This window comes from Mixophyes fleayi, chromosome 10 (genome assembly GCF_038048845.1).
Source record: "Mixophyes fleayi isolate aMixFle1 chromosome 10, aMixFle1.hap1, whole genome shotgun sequence".
In the NCBI taxonomy this organism is placed as follows: Eukaryota; Metazoa; Chordata; class Amphibia; order Anura; family Limnodynastidae; genus Mixophyes; species Mixophyes fleayi.
Window position 1 is genome coordinate 78,061,589 of NC_134411.1, and position 27,974 is coordinate 78,089,562.

The 27,974-nt window shown below is 42.2% G+C and overlaps 2 protein-coding genes across 2 annotated transcripts in view; both read right to left on the reverse strand.

Annotated features, from left to right (window-relative positions):
- The window catches only part of LOC142104326 (cytochrome P450 2J4-like), a 258,403-nt gene that overhangs the window by 192,006 nt on the left and 38,423 nt on the right, over nt 1-27,974 (reverse strand). The gene's annotated exons all lie outside the window — the stretch shown is intronic.
- On the reverse strand, nt 185-27,965 carry LOC142104322 (cytochrome P450 2J4-like). The gene is made up of 9 exons (XM_075188920.1): nt 27,550-27,965; nt 22,938-23,100; nt 20,232-20,384; nt 12,494-12,654; nt 9,559-9,732; nt 5,678-5,822; nt 5,018-5,205; nt 2,348-2,489; nt 185-523 (listed from the first exon to the last, which is right to left on the reverse strand). The coding sequence occupies exons 1-9, from the start codon at nt 27,706-27,708 to the stop codon at nt 342-344; spliced, it is 1,467 nt and encodes a 488-aa protein (XP_075045021.1). The 5' UTR covers nt 27,709-27,965; the 3' UTR covers nt 185-341.

The following is a 27,974-nucleotide window of genomic DNA, read 5'->3' on the forward strand; positions in this document are numbered from 1 at the left end:
TTTAAAGTTTTTAGTTGTTAGCTGACTGCTTCGCTCTCGTTGCCATTCAGAGTTTTGAAATAAAATTTTTCCACTAAATAAATACGCCCCTTTTTGCCAAACTTATATCTGGTGTCCATGTCGTTATTTTAGATAAGAAGGTTTTAAGTGTTCATCCATTAAGGTATAAGTGTAATGATAAAAGTTATTAACACTGAGCATTTTATTGTATTCAGACATCAGGTATCGTCACAAAACATGGCTAGTTTTCCTATCATATCAGTGCTGAATAGTTTATTGAAGGTGGTGAGGGGCTATGATCTCTGCATTCTTCTCCTCTATTTGTCTTCAGATGATCAGTTCTATGTGAGGGGTACCAGCCTCATCAGAAAACGTTTAGGAGTTTGAGAAGGCCCAAACACCGGGGTGCAGTCTGGAGGTGGCTTGGTGTCTGGCCAATAGAATTTAAAATGTGTCAGTATAGTAGTAAAGAAGAGAAAGATCTCCATGCGGGCGAGATTCTCCCCGAGACAACTCCGTGGTCCTGAGAGAAAACAGAGGGGTGATCAGAGGAGAGCACTGAATCTGCAATATGTAAGTATGGGCACATATGAACAACATTAAAGGCATATCTCATAAAACTTTTATCCATGGTACGAATATATGTACTGAAGTTCCTAAGACCCCTATCCAGCCCTATACTAAAATAGTAGACATTACTGCATGCAGCATACAAGCCCATTAACATGAATGGACCATTTAAATGAATGGACCATTGACATGAATGGGAATGCTTTTTTAACCACTATACACAATTCACTCCAATAGAGATGCATGAACATTTTCAAGAGTTCATGCCTTGAACACACTGAAATGGATTAAGCAGCATAAGAAAATGTGAGTGCAGGAAGAAGCAATTATGAACACAAATGGGTATTGTTGCATAGAATAGAATGGGTTTTTATTTTAACTTGCAGCTGCATGCTTTGATCTTTTTAAAGCCAAGTGAAGCAGTTTAACAGCAGAGGGAAGGGTGCTAAGCCAGGTACAGTACCTCTAGCCTCCTAGTGAGTGTCACAGTATCAGTAGAGTGCTTAGTTGGAAGTAAGTATTGTGATTTCTGCCATACACAGTTAATTAAATTGATCAGTTAGTGCACATTGCTTCAGCTACTTATTGAAGGCCAGTGTTAGCTTATTCTGCTGATTGATGCAGATCCACTGATAGGAGCTGATGTTTGCAGAGATTTGAACACACAACACTTCTTCCCTAAAAAACTAAGACTCAGCAGAGAGTCAATAAAGCAAATCAACATGGACTGCTGATATGACAAAAAATATATAACTTGCAATTTCCCATTTATTTCTGACCTGAGTAACCTGCGCTGAATTAATTAACATGAAAACGATATTTTTTTTTCTATATCATAAATTATTTAATTCAGCCCAGGGTATTGCTGAATGGAAATAAGTGAGAACATCAGATACAGACTATTATTACATTGTGAGAAGAAGACAGGAATAATTACACATACACATTTATATTTAATTTACATTTTTCTAAGTCTCCGCAAATCAGAGGACTGCTTCTGCAGTAACACTTGTGGGCAGAAGGAAGAAGCCTATTACTAGCTTTGAATGTAACAGTGTGGTACCGTGCCTGGATGGAAGGCAGCAGGGATAAATAACACATTCATACAGTGTCCCCCGCCTGCCCAAGACCATTAACAATAGCAGTGACAGGGGAGAGGATTGCTGTAAACTGGAGTGTGCAGTACGGATATGCAGTACCACTTGTGGCCAGCAGGAAGCGCTCTGTCATTGAATTTGAATTTACTTTGTATAAGTAGCGTGTGCTACCATACTAAACTGTAGAACAAATATGAGAAAGTATTATTATTATTATTATTGATTTGTAACATTTTGCCCGCACGAGAGGTCTTTATGTCCTAAAGTAATGCACATGGTGGACACAGTTGTGTTGGCCCATTCTAACATATCAAAATTCAATCCAGATGGATGGTATTTACCAATTATCCCTATTGGCGTGTCTGTGAGTTCATTGGCTGACCCAGAAATGGCTGTGAGTATCTGTGGCCAACTTTCCATTGTGATGAGATCATTCAACCCATTGCCTGATCAACCATTTCTGTGCAATCTGGATATCCACAAGTGACTAAACTGCTCACAGATCCAAGTGTTCAGTGACAGAGTCAAATAACTAGAAATCAGTGTGCGGAGATAATATAGATGGATAAAGTCAATATCTAATCTTATCTTCATTGTTCTTTACTAGTAATAAAAATTATTGTTCACGCATTATGCACCCACCAAACTCCCCGCTATCCATCCCTATTGCCCTGTGTTACCTGCAGAGAAGGGTAGGAAGGAGTCTACTTTCACCAGGTCTCCCTCCTCGTTCAGGAAATTCTCTGGATTAAACTCATGTGGATATTTCCATTGACTCTCATCATAGTGCACTGAGGACAGATCTGGTATAATCACCGTTCCCTGGATGGACAACATGGATCACATTAAACAATTTAGTGCAATGTGCCACAGAATTAGGTATACAAATTATTATGATGTGCTCTTGTACGTCGGTGCACACATTAGTGCAAAGCAGCAAGATGTAGCCAAAAGTTACATTGTGATTGAATTTTTTAAAGAGCTGATAACAGTACAGTAATTATAATATCTTGGTGGATCGTGTCACAGTAATTGTTTCTAGTCTTACTGATATAATTGACATACGTGATACAGCTGCAAGTGAGCTTTATGTTTTGCATAAAGCTATGTAGGTCCACTAATATCCTAATGTGGACCTGGAAGTGCCAAGATTACATTGTGAGAAGAATTTGTGACTGGGATCAAAACTAAAATAATAAATACAGTGTTTCAATGGTGTGATCTGATGCTTGTAATCTGCTGTTTAAAGTTTGATATGTTTGAGGGTCTTCCTTCTTTTCTGGTCTGGGTCAGTTAACTGCCCAGATTGCGAGAGTGACTCCATATTGGCCTCTGCACCACTGACTCTCACTGGCGCCCTGTGCTTATTGCTCTCCTTGATTGTCTATGTCAGTGATTCATTCCACGTCCATGATCAGGCCAGTGCCATGTGTCTGTCCTGAGAACCAGGCCCCCCTATACCCACTGCTCTGCCACTTGCTGATTGTTAGGGAAGAGCTGCTGAGAGCTGTAAGCTACATCTAGTTGAGGGCTGCTAGCGTCTGGTCTGTTCATGACTGTGAGATACTATAAACAAATCCGCTCCATATAACCAACGGCCCCTGGCAGCTCTTACCCTAACAACATGCAAGTGGCAAGATAGTAATAACCCACAGGGAGGGGTGATCATTGTTCTTCTGTACACTGGGCACCAGAAATTAGAAGTCTGCTAAACACTAACCACTAGAGATAAGGGGGTAAATGTATCAAGCTGAGAGTTTTCCGGCGGGTTTGAAAAAAGAATCAGATTCTAGCTATTTAGTACATTCTACAAAATGATAGCTAGAATCTGATCTTTTCAAGCCCGCTGGAAAACTTTTGATACATTTACCCCTAGATGTCTATTATATCTAGTCATAAGACACTGGAGGTCTGCTATATACTAGCCACCATAGACTGGAGGTCTGCTATATACTGGCCACTCAAGACTGGAGAACTACAATACACTAGCCACCAGAGACTGGAGGTCTTCTAAATACTGACTTCCTGAGATTGGAGAACTACTATACACTAGCCACCAGAGACTGGAGGTCTGCTATATACTGACGACCTTAGACTGGAGGTCTACTATACACTAGCCACCAGAGACTGGAGGTCTGCTATATACTGACCACCTGAGATTTGAAAACTACTATACACTAGCCACCAGAGACTGGAGGTCTGCTAAATACTGACCACCTGAGATTGGAAAACTACTATACTCTAGCCACCAGAGACTGGAGGTCTGCTATATACTGACCACCTTAGACTGGAGGTCTACAATACACTAGCCAACAGAGACTGGAGGTCTGCTATATACTGACCACCTGAGACTGGAGAACTACTATACACAAGCCACCAGAGACTGCAGGTCTGCTAAATACTGACCACCCAAGACTGGAAAACTACTATAAACTAGCCACCAGAGTCTGGAGGACTGCTATATACAGACCACCCAAGACTGGAAAACTACTATAAACTAGCCACCAGAGTCTGGAGGACTGCTGTATACTGGCCACTCGAGACTGGAGAACTACTATACTCTAGCCACCAGAGACTGGAGGCCTGCTATATACTGACCACCTGAGACTGGAGAACTACTATACACTAGCCACCAGAGACTGGAGGTCTGCTATATACTAGCCACCAGAGACTGGAGGTCTGCTATATACTGACCACCTGAGACTGGAGAACTACTATACACTAGCCACCAGAGACTGCAGGTCTGCTAAATACTGACCACCTGAGATTGGAAAACTACTATACACTAGCCACAAGAGATTGGAGGTCTGCTATATACTGGCCACTCGAGACTGGAGAACTACTATACACTAGCCACCAGAGACTGCAGGTCTGCTAAATACTAACCACCTGAGATTGGAAAACTACTATACACTAGCCACCAGAGACTGGAGGTCTCCTAAATACTGACCACATGAGATTGGAAAACTACTATACTCTTGCCACAAGATATTGGAGGTCTACTATGCACTGGCCACCCGAGATTGGAGATCTGCAATACATTAGCAACTAGAGATTCCAAGCTTGCTGTACAGTATACAACACATATTGTCTGCTATACACTGGTCACCAGAGATTGGAGGTTTGCTATATACTACGTTGGGCCTTACAGTGTTGTGTTGAATTCCAATCTGGGCCAGTGGCTACAAATCAGTTTACAGATCAGTGACACCCAAAATTTATCATGTCCGCTGGGCTATCAAAGTAAAGGCTTGTTATCTAGATTTGACCCTGACCTATTTGTAGCCATAATAGATGAATCCAGTTGACATCCTAATTATTTCCTTATTTTTTTAAAAGGATTTCTTCACCTTTGGTATAGTATAGCTATTCAGCTGTACGTCCTTTATGGTTGAGTGAGGGGCTCCCAGTGGTACGACTGAGGCACAGCGCTGGACCTCTTGCAGCACAGCCTGTGTGTACGGCATCCCCACTCTGTCCTCATAGTCTAGATGTTCTCTGTCTCCTCGGATTTTATTTATTTCATCCCGACACTTCTCTGGAATGAAATATGATACATTGTAATACTCACATTGTCATTTCTGTCCTCAAAAAGTGTTCCAAAACATTATCCTGTGAGACGTAGACTGTTATCTCTCACACTTGCTTTCCCTACATTTTTGTTTGCTGTAAGACATGTGCTATGTCACCATTGTTTCTAACACACTAATGGCAAAATATCGTAACCTGAATCACAAAGAAAATTTAAGACTCGAATAAACTGGCTGGAGATCACCAAACCTTTAAATATTCAAACACAAACTTGTATACACATTTTTAGAAGTCTAATATATGTCATCTCAATTTGACTATTATTAGATCCAACAAAGTAGAAATCAGTTGTTAAGATTTAGTATTTCAATTATTTGTCTTAACCTCCTGCTTGAAACAGCCACTTCATTATAGGCAGGTCCAACATGAAGCAATAGCAACATCAGTGAATGAGACTGAACATTTTGGGTAGACTTTACCTTGAATGTCCGGATGCAGTATCATATAAAGAAGACACCACTCCAGACTAGCAGATGTGGTCCCTGTCCCAGCAACAAACATGTCTAACATACATGTGAACAGGTTCTCCTCATCAAAGGTTGACTGGTTACCGTCTTCCTGCTCCTGGGTACATAACAAGGGGAAGATACATTAAAAGCTGGACAACTCATGGTACACCTATGACTGCAAAACACTGTCCAGCACAGTTGAGAAACATTTTCTCCAGAACTTCCAGTTAAACATAAATAGACCAAGCGGTATATTTACTAAACTGCGGGTTTGAAAAAGTGGAGATGTTGCCTGTGGCAACCAATCAAATTCTAGCTGTCAATTTGCAGAATGCACTAAATAAATGACAGCTAGGATCTGATTGGTTGCTATAGGCAACATCTCCACTTTTTCAAACCAGCAGTTTAGTAAATATACCAATATACCCCCAAATATCTTAGAGTTCTTTTTCACCCTTCACCTCTCATCTCTTCTTTTCAGCAAAAATGTTTAAAGCTGCACTACCACATAAGAAAATATTTTCCTAATGTGACCCCTACCAGGAGCCCTGGGGGCTGCTCAGAGTAGTCTTTTATTTCTCTGTTTCTCTCACAGCACCAGACAAAAAATGGGGGCAGAACTATCTACAAGCCACTTATAATTGCTCCCACCACCCCCTGCCCACCCTACTGCCATTTAAAGATGGTTAGTTATATTGATTTGCCAATCCCTGTATTGCAGAACCGGAAGGGCTGGTTGCAATCTACCGTTTTGAATAAATATGTCTTGATGTCTGAATTCTTCTTGAAAAAAATCACATTTTACATTGTGGTTCAGAAAAGATGCACTTTGATACACCCGCTCCTTAGAATGCTTTCTTGAGTTCTCTAATCCAGAGGTGACCCCCCCATTTGTTGTTGATCCCTTGACGGTCAGACATGCAGTACCTTTCTAGTGGGAATGGACTCATTTGGGGGCCAAAATAATGACACGCAGATACTTGGAGTCAAACCTAAGAAAAGGTTGTTCTAGTTCTCTGCCTTTGGAACCATATTAAGTTGTGTGAGGATGTGCATGGGAATAGCGGCATCAAATACTTGTTTCTTTGCAGAGACAAGGAAACTTTTGCTCTACACTCCTAAATATGTTTATTCAATTTTATGACCTGATTTGGATTTTGTCATAAGACCAACCAACTTATGGGGCCTGATTCATTAAGGATCTTAACTTGAGAAACTTCTTATTTCAGTCTCCTAGACAAAACCATGTTACAATGCAAGGGGTGCAAATTAGTATTCTGTTTTGCACATAAGTTAAATACTGACTGATTTTTCATGTAGCACACAAATATCAACTTCAAATTTCAGTGTACAAATAAGCTATCAAGTATTTGTGTGCTACATGAAAAAACAGTCAGTATTTAACTTATGTGCAAAACAGAATCCTAATTTGCACCCCTTGCATTGTAACATGGTTTTGTCCAGGAGACTGAAATAAGGAGTTTCTCAAGTTAAGATCCTTAATGAATCAGGCCCATGGTCACTTACGGACAAGTGCACACTCCGTACCGTAGGCGCATGCACACTCAAGTATAGAACGCCCGCTGGAGATACAGCCTAGTTACACTTGGCCGCATCTCAAAATATTGCCTAAAGGCTGCTGCAATAATACTCACTGATGACAATTTTTGTCTAACTCCTAAATCCATAGCAAATCTTCTGTCTTCTTTCCTGAACTAGTCCACAGGGTTTTTTAATTCTATTTTAATAAAATTAAAAGCCATAACGGAACAACTCTAGTTGCTCCTAGCAGTGTGACAATGCAAATGAATCACTTAATTGACCTCAAAGACCATGTTATGGTTTACTTTTAATCCATAAGGACTACTTCAGGAAAGAAGCATTCTATGGATTTTGGAGTTGATATTTCATTTAGTGTCTGTTTTCCCCCTTGTATTATTGTGGAACTAGGCCCTGGCTGCCAGGACATTTTGGCGCTTGTAGTTCCATAAACTCTAGCTTGCTCTGGCAGCCATAGACATGCCGGTACTAGTACTCTATCTTTCACATCCTACTATTATAACTCAGGCATCCATCACCCCAGAGGTGTCAAGATGAGTCCCTGTGCTATTCAGTATGGGGATGGTTGTCCCTAAGTTGGGACGGGGGGGGCACTCCATTTTTGCACGCCTGATTTCCTTACTTGTTTTTATGGGGGGAGAGGGGCAGCATTATTTTTTTAACTCATTGTAAATACTGCAGTCATCACCAACAATTTGTAGCTTTATCTTTACTCCATTCACATCTATACACTTTATTTTGAGTTGCACGTGTCTTAAGATATGTGCAACTGAAAATATACATGTAACGCTGCAATTTTCTGCCAAAAGTTTACACCTACATTCAGGACCGAACATCGTGGCCTAATCTCAGTCAGGTCAGAGTCTTTAGTACTTTTAAGTACAGTACACACTATTTTATATTCAAATGGTCAAAATGAAGACTTCTGTCATATGCAACTGCAAGAAAATTAGCCCATTTAGTGAACCTATAATTGTCTTACACACAATTTGTCTTCAAAGAACGAGTCCAGACAAACCTTTTGGAAATAGAGAAGCTATTGCGGTCTGTTATAGGTGAAGGAGTGGGTTGAGTTGAGGTAGGAGGTAGAAGGCATTCTGGAGATAGAACCCATTAAAGAAGCCAGGCAACATGGTGAAACGTGTTTGCAACTAATCCTACACTCCTAGCAGTTTGATTCCTTTGTTTATTGATTTTTTATTTGTTTCTATATTTTTTTCATTTTCATTTATTTATCTATTTCAAGACTATTTCACAGGTACTTGCTACTACTTCCTCTATTACCCTAACTGTTATCCCATACAATCAACTCCAACCTTGAATAAATATTGTAATACTTATTATTTATTTAATTAATTTATTTGATTAAACTTATTGAATTCATTGTGCTAACTACTGATATATCCCTACCTCACCATACCGCACTTTTATTACTCTGCCATTTCTAAAACACCTCACCCTTTCTGTCACAACTCCTGCCTACTTCACACTCCAATATCCCCCATACTACCTACTTTACACAACTTTCACCATCTATTCCCTTAAACATCCTAACACTTACTTGTTCCCATCTCATAAACCTTTGCACACATCCCCACAAAGCCCCCCCCCCCCATTCTATCCCCTGCCCTGTACTTCCCTTCGCTCTCCGGACCCCGATCTTTCCCCATACTCTTCCCTCTCCTACACACCATTTCACTTCCACCAAGGACCCGTCCCTATTGCCCTACCTTTTTCTACTTCTACACTTAGCATAATACAGAACTCTACTTGTTCCACTCTGCCTTAACTGTAATATTTCAGCATATTTTCACTATATTTGGTTGTACTGTATTTTTAACCTAAAAGTGCTCATTCCATTACTCATGCTACTATCTCTTGCAATCTTAGGTCTACTTCCATCCAGTCCACTCATCCACCTTCTACGGACCATGACTGCATATCTATATCTAACATCCACAGATCACATCTCCTGTATAATAACACTACGGCAAACTAACACAAGCTCCATGGCTACGAGTAGGTAAGAATAACTTTATTTCTACGTGCATTAAGTGGATGAACCTGTGCCCACAGCACACACCATCTTTCACAACAGCCAAGAACAAAAGTGCACTCCCAGCTGAAACCTTTTGGAAGCCCCATCTCCCATAACTGACAGAGTCTTAGGTCCCTCTGTCCAGAACTTCCACAGTTACTGAGATACCCAACCCTGCTTGACCCATAAATGAATACACCACATTGTGCAAAATTTCAGAAGTTTGGTACAACATGCTCCACAAATGCTTTACCTTATCCAGTTCTTCCAGATAACAGTCTATGTAATCTTGAGGTTGTCCGGGGACCCTGGATTTTTTGTGTTCCTCTAAAATCTTCCCCAGAAATGCAAAAATTATTTTTATATTTTTGAAAATCTTCTGGTGTGCTAAGGGAAGATATTTTATAAATCCCAATAAATTGTAGAGCTAAATGAAAAAAAAAACATAGAACATTAATATTGTTGGCACCGTATAACAGCATTAGATATTTCAAAGTTTAGCATTTTTTTTACAATTATCTAGCTTTTTAGAGGCGTTGCATTGGCAAAACAAGTAAATGGCAGCAGGGGTGTGAATGGTAGGGGGCGTGGAAGCGGCATGCTGCCATTGGCATCTGATTCCCTGAGCGGTCTCACGATGTTACAGAGAGTGATTATGACGGGGACAGTATAGAAGAGAGCAGGAGAAGGAGTTGGAGTAGGAGATGCAGGGAAAATAACTGAGGAGAAAGGGAATGAGAGGTGAGAGTTGGGAAGAGCGTGAGAAAGAAAAATAATGTTTGAACTAAGGAAAGCAGAAAGGTGTGAAAGAAATATCAATGAAAAGTAGAGAGGGAAGGAAAGTGAGAGGGAAATAGCTAAAAAACAAAAAGAACAGAAACAGGTGTGAGAAACAGGTTAATATTCACATGCTTGTATTACAGTCAGAGAGAGGATGGCTGTTTATCCAGAGACCCTTAAGTTGACCCTTAAGTTCATGCAGGTGATGCTCCCTACTCACTTTTTCAGCCTTGTGCTATTGTGTATTAGATTATTGCAATAATAACCTAATACTTTCTTAAAGGAAATTTCTGTATGGTTAATTTTGATACTTTAATACGCTTTCTAGCACACTGAGGGGTATATTTACTAAGCTGCGGTTTTGAAAAAGTGGGGATGTTGCCTATAGCAACCAATCAGATTCTAGCTTTCATTTATTTAGTACTTTCTACAAAATGACAGCTAGAATCTGATTGGTTGCTATAGGCAACATCCCCACTTTTTCAAACCCGCAGCTTAGTAAATCTAGCCCTGAGAGTCATTTGTGAAAGTGCAAAACGTGCTCCTCCTATAATGCATATGCAATTTGCACCTATTTTTCGGCAGTCATACCTGACTGTAATAAGCATAGGGATTGTATATGAAAAAGTAGAGGTCAAAGGGTGTACAAAATGTTCTGATGGGAGGAGATGGGGGGGATCAGGGCGTCCACATGCAAAAACAAAATTACATTTTGTGGGAATATGTTTAAATTAGATTGAAGGCGTAGAGAAGGTGAGCTTAATGGAGGTCCTCCTATTTATGAGAGCATTTATACACATCCTTGGAGATCGTGGAAAACAGCTGTCAGCAGATCCTTTATACCTTCCAGGTACATTTTATATGGGAAAGTGCATTTCTAGAAACATGTAATAAAAATACTTCTGACATCCCCTCACTCTTATGATTTATACAAGACTTAAATGAAGCAAATAATTAAGCCAAACAGTATCTTTGGAGAAAAACAGAAAAGATTAAATTAATGAAAAGGATTGTCCTAAAGTGGTAGTAGCATTGTGATGGTAGGATGGTGGTAGTAGGATTGTGGTGGTAGGATTGTGGTACGAAGATGGTGGTTGTAGGATAGTCGTAGTAGGATAGTCGTAGTAGGATAGTGGTGATAGAATGGCTATAGTAGGATGTTGATAGGGGGATTGTGGTGGTAGGATAGTGGTAATAGGATAGTGGTGGTAGAATGGTTACAGTAAAATGGTGATCGGAGGATTGTGGTGGTAGGATAGTGGTGGTAGAATGGTTATAGTAGGATGGTGGTATGAGGATTGTGGTGGTAGAATGATTATGGTAGGATGGTGGTATGAGGATTGTGGTGGTAGAATTATTATAGTAGGATGGTGGTATGAGGATTGTGGTGGTAGAGTAGTGGTGGTAGAATGGTTATAGTAGCATAGTGATAGGAGGATTGTGGTGATAGGATAGTGGTGGCAGAATGATTATAGTAGGATGGGGTATGAGGGTTGTGGTGGTAGAGTAGTGGTGGTAGAATGGTAATAGTAGCATGGTGATCGGAGGATTGTGGTGGTAGGATAGTGGTAGTAGGATAGTGGTGGTAGAATGATTATAGTACCATGGTTATAAGAGAATTGTGGTGGTAGAATGGTAATAGTAGCATGGTGATCGGAGGATTGTGGTGGTAGGATGATGGTAAGTAGGATAGTGGTGGCAGAATGGTTATAGTAGCATGGTGATAGGAGGATTGTGGTGGTAGGATGGTTATAGTAGCATGGTGATAGGAGGATTGTGGTGGTAGGATGATAGTAAGTAGGATAGTGGTGGTAGGATGGTTATAGTAGCATGGTGATAGTAGGATTGTGGTGGTAGAATGGTTATAGTAGCATGGTGATAGGAGAATTGTGGTGGTAGGATAGTGGTAGTAGGATAGTGGTGGTAGAATGATTATAGTACCATGGTGATAGGAGGATTGTGGTGGTAGGATGGTTATAGTAGGATGGTGATAGGAGGATTGTGGTGGTAGGATGGTTATAGTAGCATGGTGATAGGAGGATAGTGGTGGTAGAATGATTATAGTAGCATGGTGATAGTAGGATTGTGGTGGTAGAATGGTTATAGTAGCATGGTGATAGGAGAATTGTGGTGGTAGGATGGTGTTAAGTAGAATAGACTTTGAAGTTACATTTTCACTCTTTCCACAATGTACATTTCCAGTCAGAGCCACAACCTTCAAAAGTAGGCTTTCAAAACCAGAATGCAGGTGTACAACTACATAGGCATGAGACAGGCAAATAGACCATTTCCGTCCATAAGTTTTACATATACTACATATTTAAAGCGTTAAAAGCAAACTTTGCAAAGTATCAATATTCATTGTATCACTGGTGACCATCAAGTAAAGGCAGATTGAAATGACCTACCTGACCCCAAAAACCAAAAACCATCTTCATATGTTCATTGAGCGCCTTAAGAATATTTCTGAATGTTGGGTCCTCATACTCATAGCGTTTCCCAAATGCAATGGAACAAATTATGTTGGACACGGCATTACTAATGACAAAGTGTGGGTCATACAGAGTGTCTGAAAAACACCAGCGATAATTGCTAAACAAAAATATAGAGAAGCAGATAATTTCTGGTACTTAGATAATAATCAGATAACTATTAAGAGAGCATATTGTAATAATACTCCAATTAAAGTACAGGTAACTTGTATGCTAATGAATGAATAAAGCATAGGCATAGTGTAGATAACAAATATAGATGTATGGAGTTTGTATGTTCTCACTGTGTTTGCGTGGGTTTCCTCCGGGTGCTCCGGTTTATTCACACACTCTGCTGCTATGAAATTGACCTTAGTATCTCTCAGTCTGTGTGTGTGTGTTAGGGAATTTAGACTGTAAGCTCCAATGGGGCAGGGACTGATGTGAGTGAGTTTTCTGTACAGCGCTGCGGAATTAGCGGTGCTATATAAATAGCTGATGATGATGATAGTGGATCGGATATAAACTATATGTAGCTTAGCGTCACCATTTAGAGCACTTGAAGTTTCAATAAAAAAAAAAATCTGTTTTTTAATATTTAAGAGGTTTTCGATACAGCACTTTGTATACATAATAACACCAGCAACATTTGTTCGCTATTTTAAAGGGGATATTCATTATATTTTAAATTCATATCTCCAAATAAAAATACAAAGATTTGCAAATTGTTATTGTAAATCTTACTACTAATTAATGGATAAAGTATTTTTTTTTTTTTTACAAAAGATCTGTCACCTCTGTGATAATGCCTCTTTTTTTTTTAGTACAGGCTAATCAAAGCCTGTATTACAAAAAGTCTCCCCCTCAGGAGAGGAATAGATTGTTTTTGATTGAAAAAATATAATTATTTTGTATAAGGCACAAAAAAACATACATTAAAATCAAGTGTACTGTGCCGCAACCCAGCTGTAAGCCCAATGAACTGTGAACCTAATCAGACATACTTTTTAGTACAATACAAGACATAAGGTACAAGATATGACATCTTACACTATATATCAAGTACTGCACTAACCATGCATCACTTTGACAACACAACAGATTCAAATAAGCAATGGATATGAGGGGGTGGTAGGTGAAGGGAGAACGTGGGGATCACTGGCCAAAACTTTACTGAAGGTCAGACCTATATAAAGGGAGCGTGAATAAATTAAGGCATATCAACAAAACAGTGATGGGTTGATGGGTTGGAGAGATTAAGGGAGGGGGAGTCACAAGTCCAAAGCCTTATTGAAAAATAGACACACAGAGGAGAAGGAGGGAGACAAAATCAATCATCTTCCTCTTCTTCAGGACTGTCAATGGAGTTATAGTCTCTTAGCGGGCTGTGGATCAGCGTGTGACAGTCCTGGATGGACATCTACTCCCTTTTCAAAATGAGGCGATTCCTGGCAAGCGATATACCGTCCTTAAAACAGTTCATAAGGCGCCAGGCCTCCTGGATTGTTCCAAGAGTGTGGGTCCAGGAAAAAATCCATAGAATATCGAATGGTATGAAAGGTAAGTCCTAAGCACACTGTCCTTAAGTTCATGTTCCAAGACATCCAACTGTGCCTGAGCAGTACGGCAGTCCCCAAAAAATTGCTGATCTGTTTTCCTACTGGTGATGCAGAAGGGGCAGTGGACAGATCTGCACAGGTTCCAGGAGTGCATAAGTGTCCTGAGAGGCAAACCCCGCTGGATAACCATCCATGCAATGTTTTTATGTGTATTAGTCAACCTTTTAAATGCCACATTCTCTCACATGTTTAGCAGTTTCTGCAGGGAGCCCTGGAACAGACTCCATAACGTCCTTAGCTCTACTGAGCTTGTGGATAGTTTTTGGCTTCTACAAGTCTGGTTTAAGTCCCTCCAGATGGTGTTTCCTCACAAACCGTCCAACATCCAGGTAAAACCAAGGTGTAGTCCAGTTGTAAGAAAAGGAGCTGTCCCACTGGTCCCAACCATGGACCCTCCAAAGGGGCAGGATGAAAAAGCAAGACATGGACTCTCCAGCAGAGCAAGTGTTCTTTTCAATAAGAGTCCTGCAGATGCAATTACAAACAAAGAAGGCTTGCAGCATGGTGGGGATATTGATTACCCATTTCCCACCTTTGAGGAGCTCCTTGTACATAGCAAACCACTTCACTCTGTTTATTTTGGAGCCCCAGATGAAGTGGAAGACTGTCCTCATGATGGTCTTGCAGATGGCAGCAAGAAGTGGCCAAGCTTGGGCCGTGTACTACAGAATGGGAAGAAATTTGTTGCACAGCACCAGTGCTTTCCCTTAGATGGTGAGGTCCACAAACCAATCTTTTGCCAAACTGTTGCCAATCTTTCTTCTCATTACTTCAGGGCCTCCTCCTCTTCACCAAACCAAACTCCCAGAATCTTGATGAAGTCTGAGTTGATTGTGAAGGGTTATGCACTGGGGGATGACAGATGCCACTGCCTGAAGAGTATCCCCTCTGATTTCCTGCAGTTGACCTTTGCCCCTAAAGCTCGGCTGAAGTTCTTGTAGGTCTGGATGAGTGCTGTCACCGAACACTGGTCAGTGCGGAAGACAGTGACGCCATCCATGAAGAGCAAGCACTTAGCCTCTTGTCGGTCTGAACCTGCTGCGGTGATACCTTTTATTTCTGACTGATGCACATCTCATAGAGCTCTATACAATAAACAAAAAGGAGAGGTGAAAGAGGACAACCTTGACTGACCTCAGACATAGCAGGGAAAGGGTCAGTCTTCCAGCTGTTCACCAACACTGAGCTGTAAATGTCAAGGTACATCTGATTAACATATGAACAAAACATTTCTCCCAAACTAAATCTGCACAAAGCCCTACGCATAAACTCATGAGAAACATGATTAAAGGTCTTCTCCTGATCAGGACTGACCAGGGCCACATGTGCATGGCGATCTTTGATGTAATGGACCGTGTCCCTCAGCAGTGCAAGGCTATCTGCAATCCTGCAACCAGGAAAGCTGCAAGTCTGATATGAATGAACTATCTGCCCAATGACGCCCTTCAGCCTGTTGGCTAGTACTGTGACGAGGATCTTGTAGTCCATGTACAGGAGATAGATGAGCTTCCAATTTTTAAGGTCACACCTCTCCCCCTTGCGTTTGTACAGGATTGTAATCATTCACTCCCTCAGAGTGGGAGGCATTCTGTCCTCCACCACCATCTCCTTGTACAGCTCTAGCAGGACCGGGTGTAACGCTCCGGTCCCGCAGATAGTGCCTGTCTCGTTACCTGTATTCCATTCATCTGGAGACTGCCATGTCCCAGCATCAGACATTCTTCAGTTCATTCATTCAGCTATATTCAGATCTGTGCAGGTGCAAGCCTATTGCACTTCAGGACCTCCTCCCTCTTTTTCATTGGCTAAGCACTTCTGGAGCACTATTTAAACCTCCTGGATTCACCTGTCTGATGCCTGTTCTTCAAACTCACTTCCTGCAGCCTGTGGTTCTGGTTCCTGTTCTCCTTGTGATTTGCCTGTGTTCCAGTCTGCTCTCAGTTCGTGGTCTGTGCTGAACCATCGCTGCTCCAGTACCTCACTTACCATCTCCAGTGTACTTCATCGTGACAGCTCCGGTTCTCTCATCGCTACCACTCAGAGCCGCTACTCCTGTGACTCCTCAGCTGCTATCACAAGTTACCTCCACTCCTCCAGCCTGCTCTCAGTCTCTGGCCGTGTTGAACTATCGCTGCTCCAGTACCTCTATTACCATCTCCAGAGTACATCATCGTGACAGCTTCAGTTCTCTCATCGCTACCGTTCAAAGCTGCCATTTCATCTGGGACTCATCAGCTGTTACTACGAGTTACCTCCACCACTCCAGTCAGCCTTCAGCCTCTGGCTGTGTTGAACTATTGCTGCTCCAGTACTTCCATTACCATCTCCAGAGTACTTCATAGTGACAGCCTCTGTCCTATCGTTGTATACCACAGAGCACCTATTCTCCTAGTGACTTATTGGCTGCTGACTAGCAGCCTATAATATTGTTGTGCCTGTATTTATGCCACTCGTCTGTGGACTCCATCGTCTCCATCCACTTCACCTGGCTCCCCCACATCGTTCTGCTGTACACTCACTAACGGGACAGCGTCCTGCAGACTTGGTGCAGCTAAGACCATACCTCCTTGTGGGAGTTCCTGGTGAAAACGAACTGTCTGTTAGACTCCGCGACCGTGGGTGGGCCTAGCCATGTTCAGCAGAGCCTAGGGATCAATTTCTTGTAAGCCAACCGTGACACCGGGCCAATAAGGTCCAACAGTGCTACATAGAGCACTGATGGGAGTCCATCACTGCCGGGTCCTACCCGGCCTAAAAGATATACCCACAGAGAGCAGTTCCTCCAGCGACAGGGAGGTTTCCATGGCTGTTTTACCTGCAGGATCAATAGTGTTAGTGATACCTGACAGGACTTCATCGGTCATGTAATTGTCATCATCCAGGGGAGTATAGACTGCCATGGGAGTCTCTGATGACTCCCATGACACTCTCTAACCCCTTCCTGGGCATATCGGTCTCATCTCGCAGTTTAGTCAGGGGCATGTGACACCTGTGACAAAATACATTTCTGATGCTAACACCTCCTCTGGCACATCAGGGTAGCATTCCCCCATCCTGTTGTTAGGAAGGGTCCATGTGGCAGCTCAGGGCTAACTCCTGGAAGAAGTTCTTTGCCTCTGCGCAGTCCCTCTGTATATGACACAGTCAGTCACAACTGAAGAAACACAGTGGGTTGGGCAGCTCTCTGCATCTTACTCTCAGTGAGGATGCTGGGAGTTGTTGCGTCCTGATGCTTCTCACTGGTCCTGTTAGCAGCATCTTTGGACCTTGTTCCTTCCATGATCCCAGTTCACAGACATTCTCCACAGTGGCCGACTTGCCACATACTTGTCAGCCAGCTTGGCTACATCTAGAGGGGACTGTGGGTTGCAGTCACTCAATCATTGACCTCAGGAGTTAGCTTTAGCAGAAACTGCTCCAACATTACCAAGTTCTTAATTTCAGCCACGTTGACTGCCTTTTCCCCTTTCATCCATCTGTTGCATGCTATTCACAACTGGCTCATGAACTCCACTTGCGAATCTTGCCTAGTGACAGGAACTTGGAACTGTAGGTCTTTGGGGTTACAGCAAAATGAGCCACATGCTGCAGGGTTCAACGCATGGCATGCTTTAAGCGCACATTCTGTCAGACTGGGACCTAATTATCTCTGCCTACTTGATACCATCTACTCCCATCATGGACTCAAACACTTGAAGATGGCTAACAATATCAGTCAAAGTTTCCTTAAAAAAGGGAAACTCCCTGTATCCCCAGACAAGGCATTGATCTGGTGTTGCATACTGCTGAGCAGCTGTACTTTGAAGGGGCTGGTATCCGGACTTGCACTCCCAGAGCATAGTCAATGGGCAAAGCCATCTCGATGGCAGTAGTGGCTGAGCCTAGGGTTGACAGGAACCACAGCAATACTGTGACTGGATCATTACTATCCTCGCAGCCAGATGCATGTCTGCAAGAGTAGGCAGACATGCCTCCTCCCCTACTGCATCAGTGTCTGCATCTTCATCCATCTCATTATCATCTTCTCTATCTGTAGCCCAGTTCCATTTTTCCAGCCGCCTGATTATCATTGCTTTCGTATACACAGGGTTAGGGCTCATCCCTTGATTCTCACACAATTCCATGAGTTGCCATTTGTTCAGCCTCGGATAAGGCCCCTTCCTTAGTGGATATAGTGTATTTAATGACACGATATCCCACAATAAATTAACTCACAAACTTATCATCCCTGTATTTGACTCAAAAATAGTGGAATGGATAAAGGTGTGGCCATAGGACAGAAAATTTGATGTTGTAGTCAATTAAATGATGACGGGCTGGTAACCAGTATAGCACACCAGAGATCGGAAATCCCATTGGACCATAGGCAAAATACTGATTTGGGCCCCTTCCTCCAATCGGTCAATACTACTCATTTTACCCTACTCACTGATCACTATAGAAAGTTCACACCTGGTACACACAAATATGCCCCTCCCCCTGCTGTCCACTAGCTTTTTTCTCACATGAGCTTCTGTACTCACCAGTTTTTCCCTCACACGCCCACAGTCCACCAGTACTCCCTCACGAGACCTCCTGCGCACCATCTTTTCTCTCACATTCCCCCTGATCACCAGCTTTTCTTTCGCATGCCACCCCCATAAGTTTTTCCATTATTTTCACACCTGCACACCAGCTTCTCCCTTACATGCCCCTTCACACATCAGATTTTTTTTAAATACTCCTGCTGCCAACAAGCTTCTCTCGCATGCCACCCCTTGCCCACCTGCTTTTTCTCAGCTGTTCACTGCTGTTCAACAGATTTTCTTTCACATGCCCTTGCTGCTCAACAACTTTTCCATCACTTAACATCCTTACCCATCAGTTTTCCCCTCACTTACACCCCCCCCCCAACCCACCAAATTTCCCCTTACATGCCTCTCTGCCCATTAATTCTTCCCTCACATTTCACATTCTGCCCACCAACTTTTCTCTCACATGCCACTCCCTGCCCACCACCTTTTCTCTCATATGACACCCTGACCACCGGCTTTTCCATCAAATGCACCCCTGCTCACCCTCTTTTCCCCCACATGCCCCCCCCTCCTCATCAGATTAATACCCACATGCCCCCATTTTCACCAGTGTGTCCCACATTACCCCTTCTTTTTTCCTAATTTGTCTCAATTGCTTTGCATCCACTACCCAAGCAGGGCTCAGCGCACACTCCTCCGACCACTTCTAACCTCTGTCAGCCTCACGTGATTGAGGTGAGAGGGTTAATATCCCAGAAGGGTAAAACAAATATTGATGTATAGTCAACAACAAAAGAGAGATATGGGTAGTCAAGCAGTGGGAAAAGTCAGTAGAAAACTTGGTCATATAAGAAGAGGTATTATTAGCAGGAAGAGGGATGTCACATTATAGGTCACTTGTTGGATATCACCTCAAGTAATGTGTACAGTTCTGGTGGCCCTGTCTCCAAAAATATAAGCAATCCAGAGAAGGGCTACTAGTATAGTGCATGAACTGCATAACAAAACTTATCAGGAAAGACTTCAAAAGCGAACAGAGATGATATGATAGAAACATTCAAATATATTAAAAGTATTAATATAATTGGGCAGCACGGTGGCTAAGTGGTAGCTCTTCTGCCTCACAGCACTGGGGTCATGAGTTCAATTCCCAACCATGGCCTTATCTGTGTGGAGTTTGTATGTTCTCCCCGTGTTTGCGTGGGTTTCCTCCGGGTGCTCCGGTTTCCTCCCACACTCCAAAAACATACTGGTAGGTTAGTTCGCTGCTAACAAAATTTACCCTAGTCTGTGTGTCTGCGTGTGTATATGTTAGGGAATTTAGACTGTAAGCTCCAATGGGGCAGGGACTGATGTGAGTGAGTTCACTGTACAGCGCTGCGGAATCAGTGGCGCTATATAAATAAATGATGATGATATTAAAAGTATTAATAAACTAAAACCTTAAGAGGATTTGAAAGAGGAAAGGATCATAGTTTGAAACTGCGGAGAGAAGTACGTTAACGTCAAGATTGGTCTTGATGTTTGGCATATTAGGCTCACCTTTATTATTTCTTAATTCCTCAATTAGGTATGTACTCTCCTCACAGATTCTTTCCTCCATGGACTTTTTACCCAGCCCAAAATTCCGGAGTGTGGACAGGGTGAAGCGTCTGTGCTCCTTCCATGCTCGTCCATATGTAGCAAACACCAAACCTGAAGAGATTAATACAGCTAAGACTAGCGGTACAAGTATAATGGCATGTGTCCCAACTGCTAAGCCTTGTAATAATCAGGGTTAAAGAGATTGATGATATTTATATCAGCGGGGAAATAGTGTACAATAAAGCAGATTAGATATACTGTAGATCAATGTTTCTTAACTCCAGTTCTTACACCTCCCCAACAGCCCATGTTTACAGGATCTCCTTAATCATGCACAGGGGAGTTAATCTATTTGACTGAGTCAGTAATTATCCCTCCAGCTTCCAGGAGGGATACTCCTCAAAACATGAGCTGTTGTGGGTGCGTGAGGACTGGAGGTAAGAAACACTTCTGTAGATGTTCATAATATGAATTCTGGGGAAGGGAAATTCCTTCCAGCATTTTTGTGAAAGTGTTAGATGTTCATATCGCTTTGCTAACTAAAACTATGAAGTGCTTACATAATAATAATGGTGTAGAAATACTATACAGATCAACAATTGTTCTAAACAATGTTAGTATCTGCCTTGTATCTCTGAGTGCATATTGCTCTGCAGTACCTGTGATCCTCCAGAGGTGCCGCTGTTTACCTTTCCCACTATCAGGGGTTAACTAGAACAGATAGCTAATCAGCCACACCTGACTGTGTCCTATATATGCCTGCCTATACCAGAATCCTTTGCTGGTCATTCAAGTTCCTAAGCCTGCTCATGTTTCTTTGTCCCTGGATTACCTGCATGTTTCTGGCTATTACTGCGAACTTGCTTCAGGTAAATAATTTGCTGTGTCTCATTATTGTTTACCTGTTGTTTGGCAATATCTGGAAGTCCATCGTTTCATTCAGCCTGAACTGCTATCTGTTTATTTGCTTTCCCTGGACTATGCTTTTTCTGCAATAAACAGTTTAAACGTTTATTGCACATGTCTGGCTCCATGGCTGTAATTAAGGAATTAGTTTTGAACAGAGCCATAACAGACAAATGCTGCTCACCTCTAACTGCACCACACTGCCATTTGTACATGATGCAGAGTGACATGCTTTACAAATTATACATTTAAATAGGCAAAATTAGTCATTACTGTCCTACACAGTTGAATAGAAAAACCGTAAGTATTTAGAAGTGCTAATCCACTCACGGAAAATAATTTATTACTGCCTCAAATTGGACGCACATTTGTGACCTCACAAATCAGCATTTGTAAGACATGTGTATAGATATTCTGTACTGTGCATGGATTTATACACCGAGGTGGGGGTCATTTGGAATATACAAATCTCTTTGCTGGACCAGGGCAGACCAGGGTTGTATGAATCAGGGGAGTGGTTTGTGCAGATAGTGGGTGGGACTTATCGTATCACATTTTACTTGGATAAATATTGGAAATTCTGATGTGGCAGGGTAGAGATCTATATGGAGTATGATAGCTCCACTCCTTCCTCACATAACTGGGTGGGTCATGTCATTAATAAAGAATAACAGACCAGACTAAATTGGTCTACTAGGAGGAATGAGTGTTCCATACCTCCCAACTGTCCCGATTCAGACGGGACAGTCCCTATTTGAGGGACAGCTTTGTCCCACTCAGGCCAGAATTTTGGGAGGCAAATGTATTCAATGCTGCTCTGCATAACACTGACACTGTTGCACACAGCAATGAAAGGGTGTTTTATGGTTAGGCGAGGAGAATAAGGTGCGGCCTAGTGCTGTTAGAGTGCTAGGCACTCCCCCGGGGTTGTGGCCACTCCCCCGGGGTTGTGGCCACTCCCCCGGGGTTGTGGCCACTCCCCCGGGGTTGTGGCCACTCCCCCGGGGTTGTGGCCACTCCCCCGGGGTTGTGGCCACTCCCCCGGGGTTGTGGCCACTCCCCCGGGATGACACAGACACGCCCTTTTGTCAACTGTCCCACTTTGCAATCCTCCAGTGTTGGGAGGTACGGTGTCCTGTGCTGCAGCTCTGCAAAACCTCTGCCATGCCTAGTTAACTGGGTCTGGACATCCAGACTCCCGTCATCACCTGAGCTATTTGCTTGCACAATTTGCAGCACTTGCTGTGCGGATACACCTCATACAAAGTCATATGCTTGGAACTTCCCTGTCTCCTCATTACTAACTCAACAGAGCATTATCTACATACATCACTTACGTTTGTAACTAAAATGTGAATTTTACTTTGGATGTTTTCCTGAATAAACGACCCTTTAAATCATCATGTGATAGGGAGCTAGGCAGGGCCGTAACTAGGGCTGTGTGACAGGGGCGACTGCCTAGGGCGCAATGCTGAAGGGGGGCGCAATTTAGGAATATTTTAGGTTAATTTGGTTAAAATTGAGGCTAGGGGGCGGCATTTGTCTTTCTCGCCCCAGGCGCTAGAATTCTAAGTTACGGCTCTGTTAAGCTTTTCATTCTATTGTGATATTTTGCAACGATGAATACTTGGGCTGGTCTTGATATTTTTCATTGTACACGCAAATCTCAGGATATGTTTTCTAAACATCTGTACCAGTTTGTTATCATTCCGTAGATAGAAGACAAGACAGAGAATTGGTGTAGAGCACACGAGTTACCTCTGGCTCCTGAGACAATTTTTATGAGTCTGTTCTGAGGCCTGTCTGCAAATTCAATGCCTTTAGTCACCAGAACTTCTTTGAGATCTTTGATCCCCCGGACAACCACAGCCGGCGTAAATCCCATGTAGATGCTGAATACCGGACCGTAAGCCTTGGACATCTAACATAGAAAGGGTAAAGTTATGCTGTGTTACAACTAGGTAGTATAAGGTAAAAAAATGTTAGGTGGAGAGTGATTATCATAATTATTTAAATCAAGGCTCATTTGCATGTAGGTGTAATATTTGCACAAAATCATAGCAACCAATCAGAAATTTGCATTCATTGTCTCACTTGCACTAGAAAGATAAAAACTGATCAGTTAATTTTGCACCTAAAATTAATGTTAATTAAAGAATGGATATATAATTGTTAAGGTTATTTAACATGATTTTGTCACAACCTGTGTTGTAGTTAAAGGGAGGGGGCTTATTAGTGGTCCCTTGGAAAGGACAGGACTGTACATTTATTTTTTAGGGGGGTACTACAGGACCTGACAGTGGTACTAAAAGGGATTCCCGTCACACGGAATGGGTGATTACTTCCTAGTTTTGGTAGTCACCGGGACAGATGAATGGGTGAGCGGTTTGGCTAAGCATGGCCTACGTGGTTAGGGGCATGGTTGCCCGTGGCCTTTAGGTGGCACTTGGTTGCCTGGTACACCACTTTCCTTCAACTTATGAAGGAAATAAATAAAAAGCTGTGGCCATATTCTCTCCACTGCTTAAGGTGGTGTCAAATATTATGAGTCCCATTTAATGTAACTTGGGCACATAGTGACACATAGCTTCCCTGTATAACATCAAGCTTTTTGATGTTGTTGCTATCGTCTGTTATCTTTCTCTAGGCCATATAAATTATTACCTATTGCAGTGAAGTACATAAAAAAATTAAGAAAACTGCATTGTATCCACATTCTGTAAGCATGGCATGATGGACCCTGTAGTGCTCCAAGGTCCACCAATACATTATCATGTGGGAGCACCCAGATAACACTATATCAGCAGCAAAATGCCTCTGGAAATGAATATGTTGGTAACTATGAATGTGTTGTAATCTGTAGTAATGTTCTAAAACTGAATTTACATACAGTATAACATATTGTCACTTAGATAAGGATAAAATATGCACGGTCATAGCCACAACATTGACTTATCATGATCACATGTGCAGCACCCGTGTTACTGGTCTTGCCTGATATACTGCTGCACTCATTTTTGCCCTGCAATAATGCACACTGAAGAGCACAGACGGGTAATAATACATAGTTCCCCACTGTCCCTAGATTCCAGAGAATGCTGGGATCTATTGACTTGTCCCTGAAAATTTCTGTCAATGTAACAGTCCATATATTTCAATATTGATCAACTGCATAATAACATTCCTCTCTGTTACATGCAATTCTTACCATCTATTGTTATTGTCTAGGCTTTAGAAGATAATATTTACAGCAAAGGACAATTTAAATGCAAAAAGTATACTATAAGTCACTTAGCGGTTCATTCCGTATTTGCGGTTACGCTTTTTATGCCTTCGGGCCAATTACCTGCCCTCTGTCACCCAAAGTCACCTAGCAGTTGATTCCATATTTACTGATACCTCACAAAATGCCCTTACAAGTGTTCTCTAACTTAATAAATAAAGACACGTGAGACTTGTTTGGTAAAGAAAAAATTCATGTATTTTATTGCAAATAAATCAATTAGCGTAGTGACAAATAAAAATCACAACCAATCAGCTATTAGACAACGAAACAAAAACATACCTTGACACATCTAGGTAACATAGTCCCACTCTCCCTCTTTTGGCTCAGTAGCTAGAACTCGTCCATCAAAAGCAGTGCCCCATAACTCCCCAAAGTGGAGTGTTAGTAACATGAACCTCCCTTTTGAGGGCGAGTGCTCCACCACCACCCGAATGCATCATTGATGGCTGCTGATTGGCCTGCTTTTCCACCAAACCTAGATTCCAAACCCCAGAACCGAAGCCCACCACCACCATGACCCTTCAATGTTCATCAAGACCCCGAAAAAGTTGCTCTACAAAACAAACCAATCCATCCTCTGTAACATGTATGCCATCTGATCTATGCAAGTGAGATGCACTCAAATTTAATTGTGTGGTGCACCACCATGGATCCAACCACCCCAGCCAAATATTTACCAATGACCAGGTTCACCTTAGAGTGGGCCCTATCAATGTGAGCTGGGCTATTAGCCCCCTTTCATACCCTCCTTGGAATAATATTGGACCAAATCAAATGAATTCCTGGCCAACAAGCCACTATTGAGGCCAGGTCATACTTAATGCTGGCTATCAGGACTAGATCCCTAATCTTTGACAAATCATTCCCACCCAAATGGAGAACCAGCACCTTGGGAATCTCAAACAGAGCTTCATACGTAGACAGCATCTACAATGAATCCCAACGCATCCCCCTAATGCCCAACCATAGAATGCTCATGGCCCCCAGGAAGATAGTCAAGTCATGAGCAGAGGCATTCTTATTGGCCCAATATACAAAAGAATGCCACACAATACTCACCAGCAAAGGTTTCAGCAACAACTAGAAATATGGAGGAATAACACACTGAAAGAAAGCATCATACATACCAGTCCAACCACTTGGCTACCTCATCCAACATCACAGGAGAAAAAAACTTTAACGAGGGGTGCCACCGAACAATGCACGTTCAATTGACGCCTACCCTGTAAGTCTGGTACAATCCATTCTGGGGTGACCACCTCCACACCCGCACAAGAATGCCGGAAGTGACAGGCTGAGCATCTATCGCAATGTCAACTTTTAAAGGCAAAATACTGACCCCTGGAAATAAAGGTCGTGTCAGGTTACTTACCCAGACCTGCTCCTGGAAGCCCCACCATCAGGCACAGTACCTCTAGTTTGCGTTACCTCCAGTCACACCAACGGCTTTGCAACCAAAGGTCATCACAAGCAGACCATCATGTTTCTTACGGAAAGCTTCATCATACTTGTGCCACCTAATTTCTTTGGAATGTACATACATCCCCTGTATCATTACAAGAGCAAAGAAAAGATAAGCGCTTCCCTAAATCACTATTAGGCTGCCGTGTACATATACTATCAATGGGTACAAGTTGAGGGCCTTTCCCCTGAATGGTATTGCACTGGGATAACATTTATCCAAGCTGTACATAAATTGTTCAAAGTACAAAGGGTATGATTCCTGGCACCACATATATGTGATTCAGTAATTAAGACAGTCTAAGTATAGTGCATAGTTCTTTAATTAAATTCTGTTTCCCAATAGTTTGCACATAAAATTACAATAGAATATAATAAAACCATCAGGATTCTCCTGTGAGTCTGGTTTACCAAATATGTACTTGTTCTATGCACTATACTTAGACTGTCTTAACTACTGAATCACATATATGTGGTGCCAGGAATCATACTCTTTGTACAATCTCCTGTATCATGTAAATGTCCTTTATCACATTCATGTGTTCCTCCGGCCTTGACTCAGAATAGCAGGTGGCAAAGACTAACATGCCCTCCATCCAATTTACATAGGACCTATAGGCCTCCTCGACTATGCCCCCTCTTGCCTTAGCCGCCACCAACACATCCTTGGCCTTCCCAGTGATAGTGAACGTATCAACAAACCGCCCAGCGTGGATCCTGACCCTCACCTGCTTCTGAAGCAAAATATTTTAAAATGTTTCAAAATGTTGACAACTATGGTAATACCACAATACAGTGCAACCTTTAGCCCCACACCTATTGCTGAACTACATCTCCCAGGATGCTCAGCCATACAGATGACAGGACATATTATTTATTTTTTTAGAATTGTGAAATTATGTATATCATACATTACACGCATACCTAACAACCAATTACCAAAGGTAATTGAGACAACGTGAGCTTCTGTTCCCCAGGTGGTTCTGTTCACATCACAAAAGTTATTATAATTTGGCGGCTCACGCATGCGCCAAGGGACCCTGCACTGGTCTGACAAATGATAATAGTCCTCTTACCACTGCCAGCAAGTATCGCCACTCTGGCGACCTTTTAATGATTAAATGAAAGAAGATTCTCTATAGCTGCGATAGCGACAGGTCTTAAATAGAGCCCTAATCTTCTTTCTGCCAGGAGATCTTCGAATTTAAGCATTTATGTCACATTGGGCGTATCTTGTGTCTAGAACACAGAATGGATAACTGATGAACTAGAACATTTGAAATAAGTTGATTAAAGTCATCAACATGATCTACCCCATAAAAGCATCCCTTAAACTTTGAAGTCCTCTTGGTACATTTTGTTAATAGCAGATTGGCATTCTCAATGTAAGCCCAAGGTTGAGTTTACCTACATTGATTTTCATAAGTAAATATCAGTTTGAACAATGCAAACAAGTACCTGCAAAACCAAACCGTTGTTGGACATGCACAAACCTCACAAATATACAGAAGTGTAAATTAGATTCAATGTCCATGTTAGACAGACCTGTCTGGTGACAAATGCTTTATGCATAAAGATCTGCACATCAGAACCAAATGATGAACATTTTTTCCATACACTCACCTTCCGCAGATCCTTTAGGTTAAAGCCCATCTGCAACATGTTGCCGAATATAGGCAGTGCTGGAGGACCAGGAGGGAAACCCTTTGGACGAGTCAATTTCTTCCACCACAGTAATCCCAGGAGGACGAATCCTAGTAGCAGAGCAGTGCTGAGCTCCATGATGGCTGATGGCAGAGTCTTGGGCACTGACTGCTGATCACAGTCTGCTGTTGATTTGGACTAGTTGCACCTGTAAATAGACAATTTGTTGTTTCACTCCTAAGCAAGAACTTCCAGGTGAACCGCAGATAGCACATGTATTAGTAGACAGCACTATAACAGCCCCTCTCTACTCTTCTCTTGTTGGCTTAGTGAATGTCACAGAACATAACTTTCATAACGACACAATTACTTCCCAGATACCCTCCCCCCTCCCAGAGAAAAGC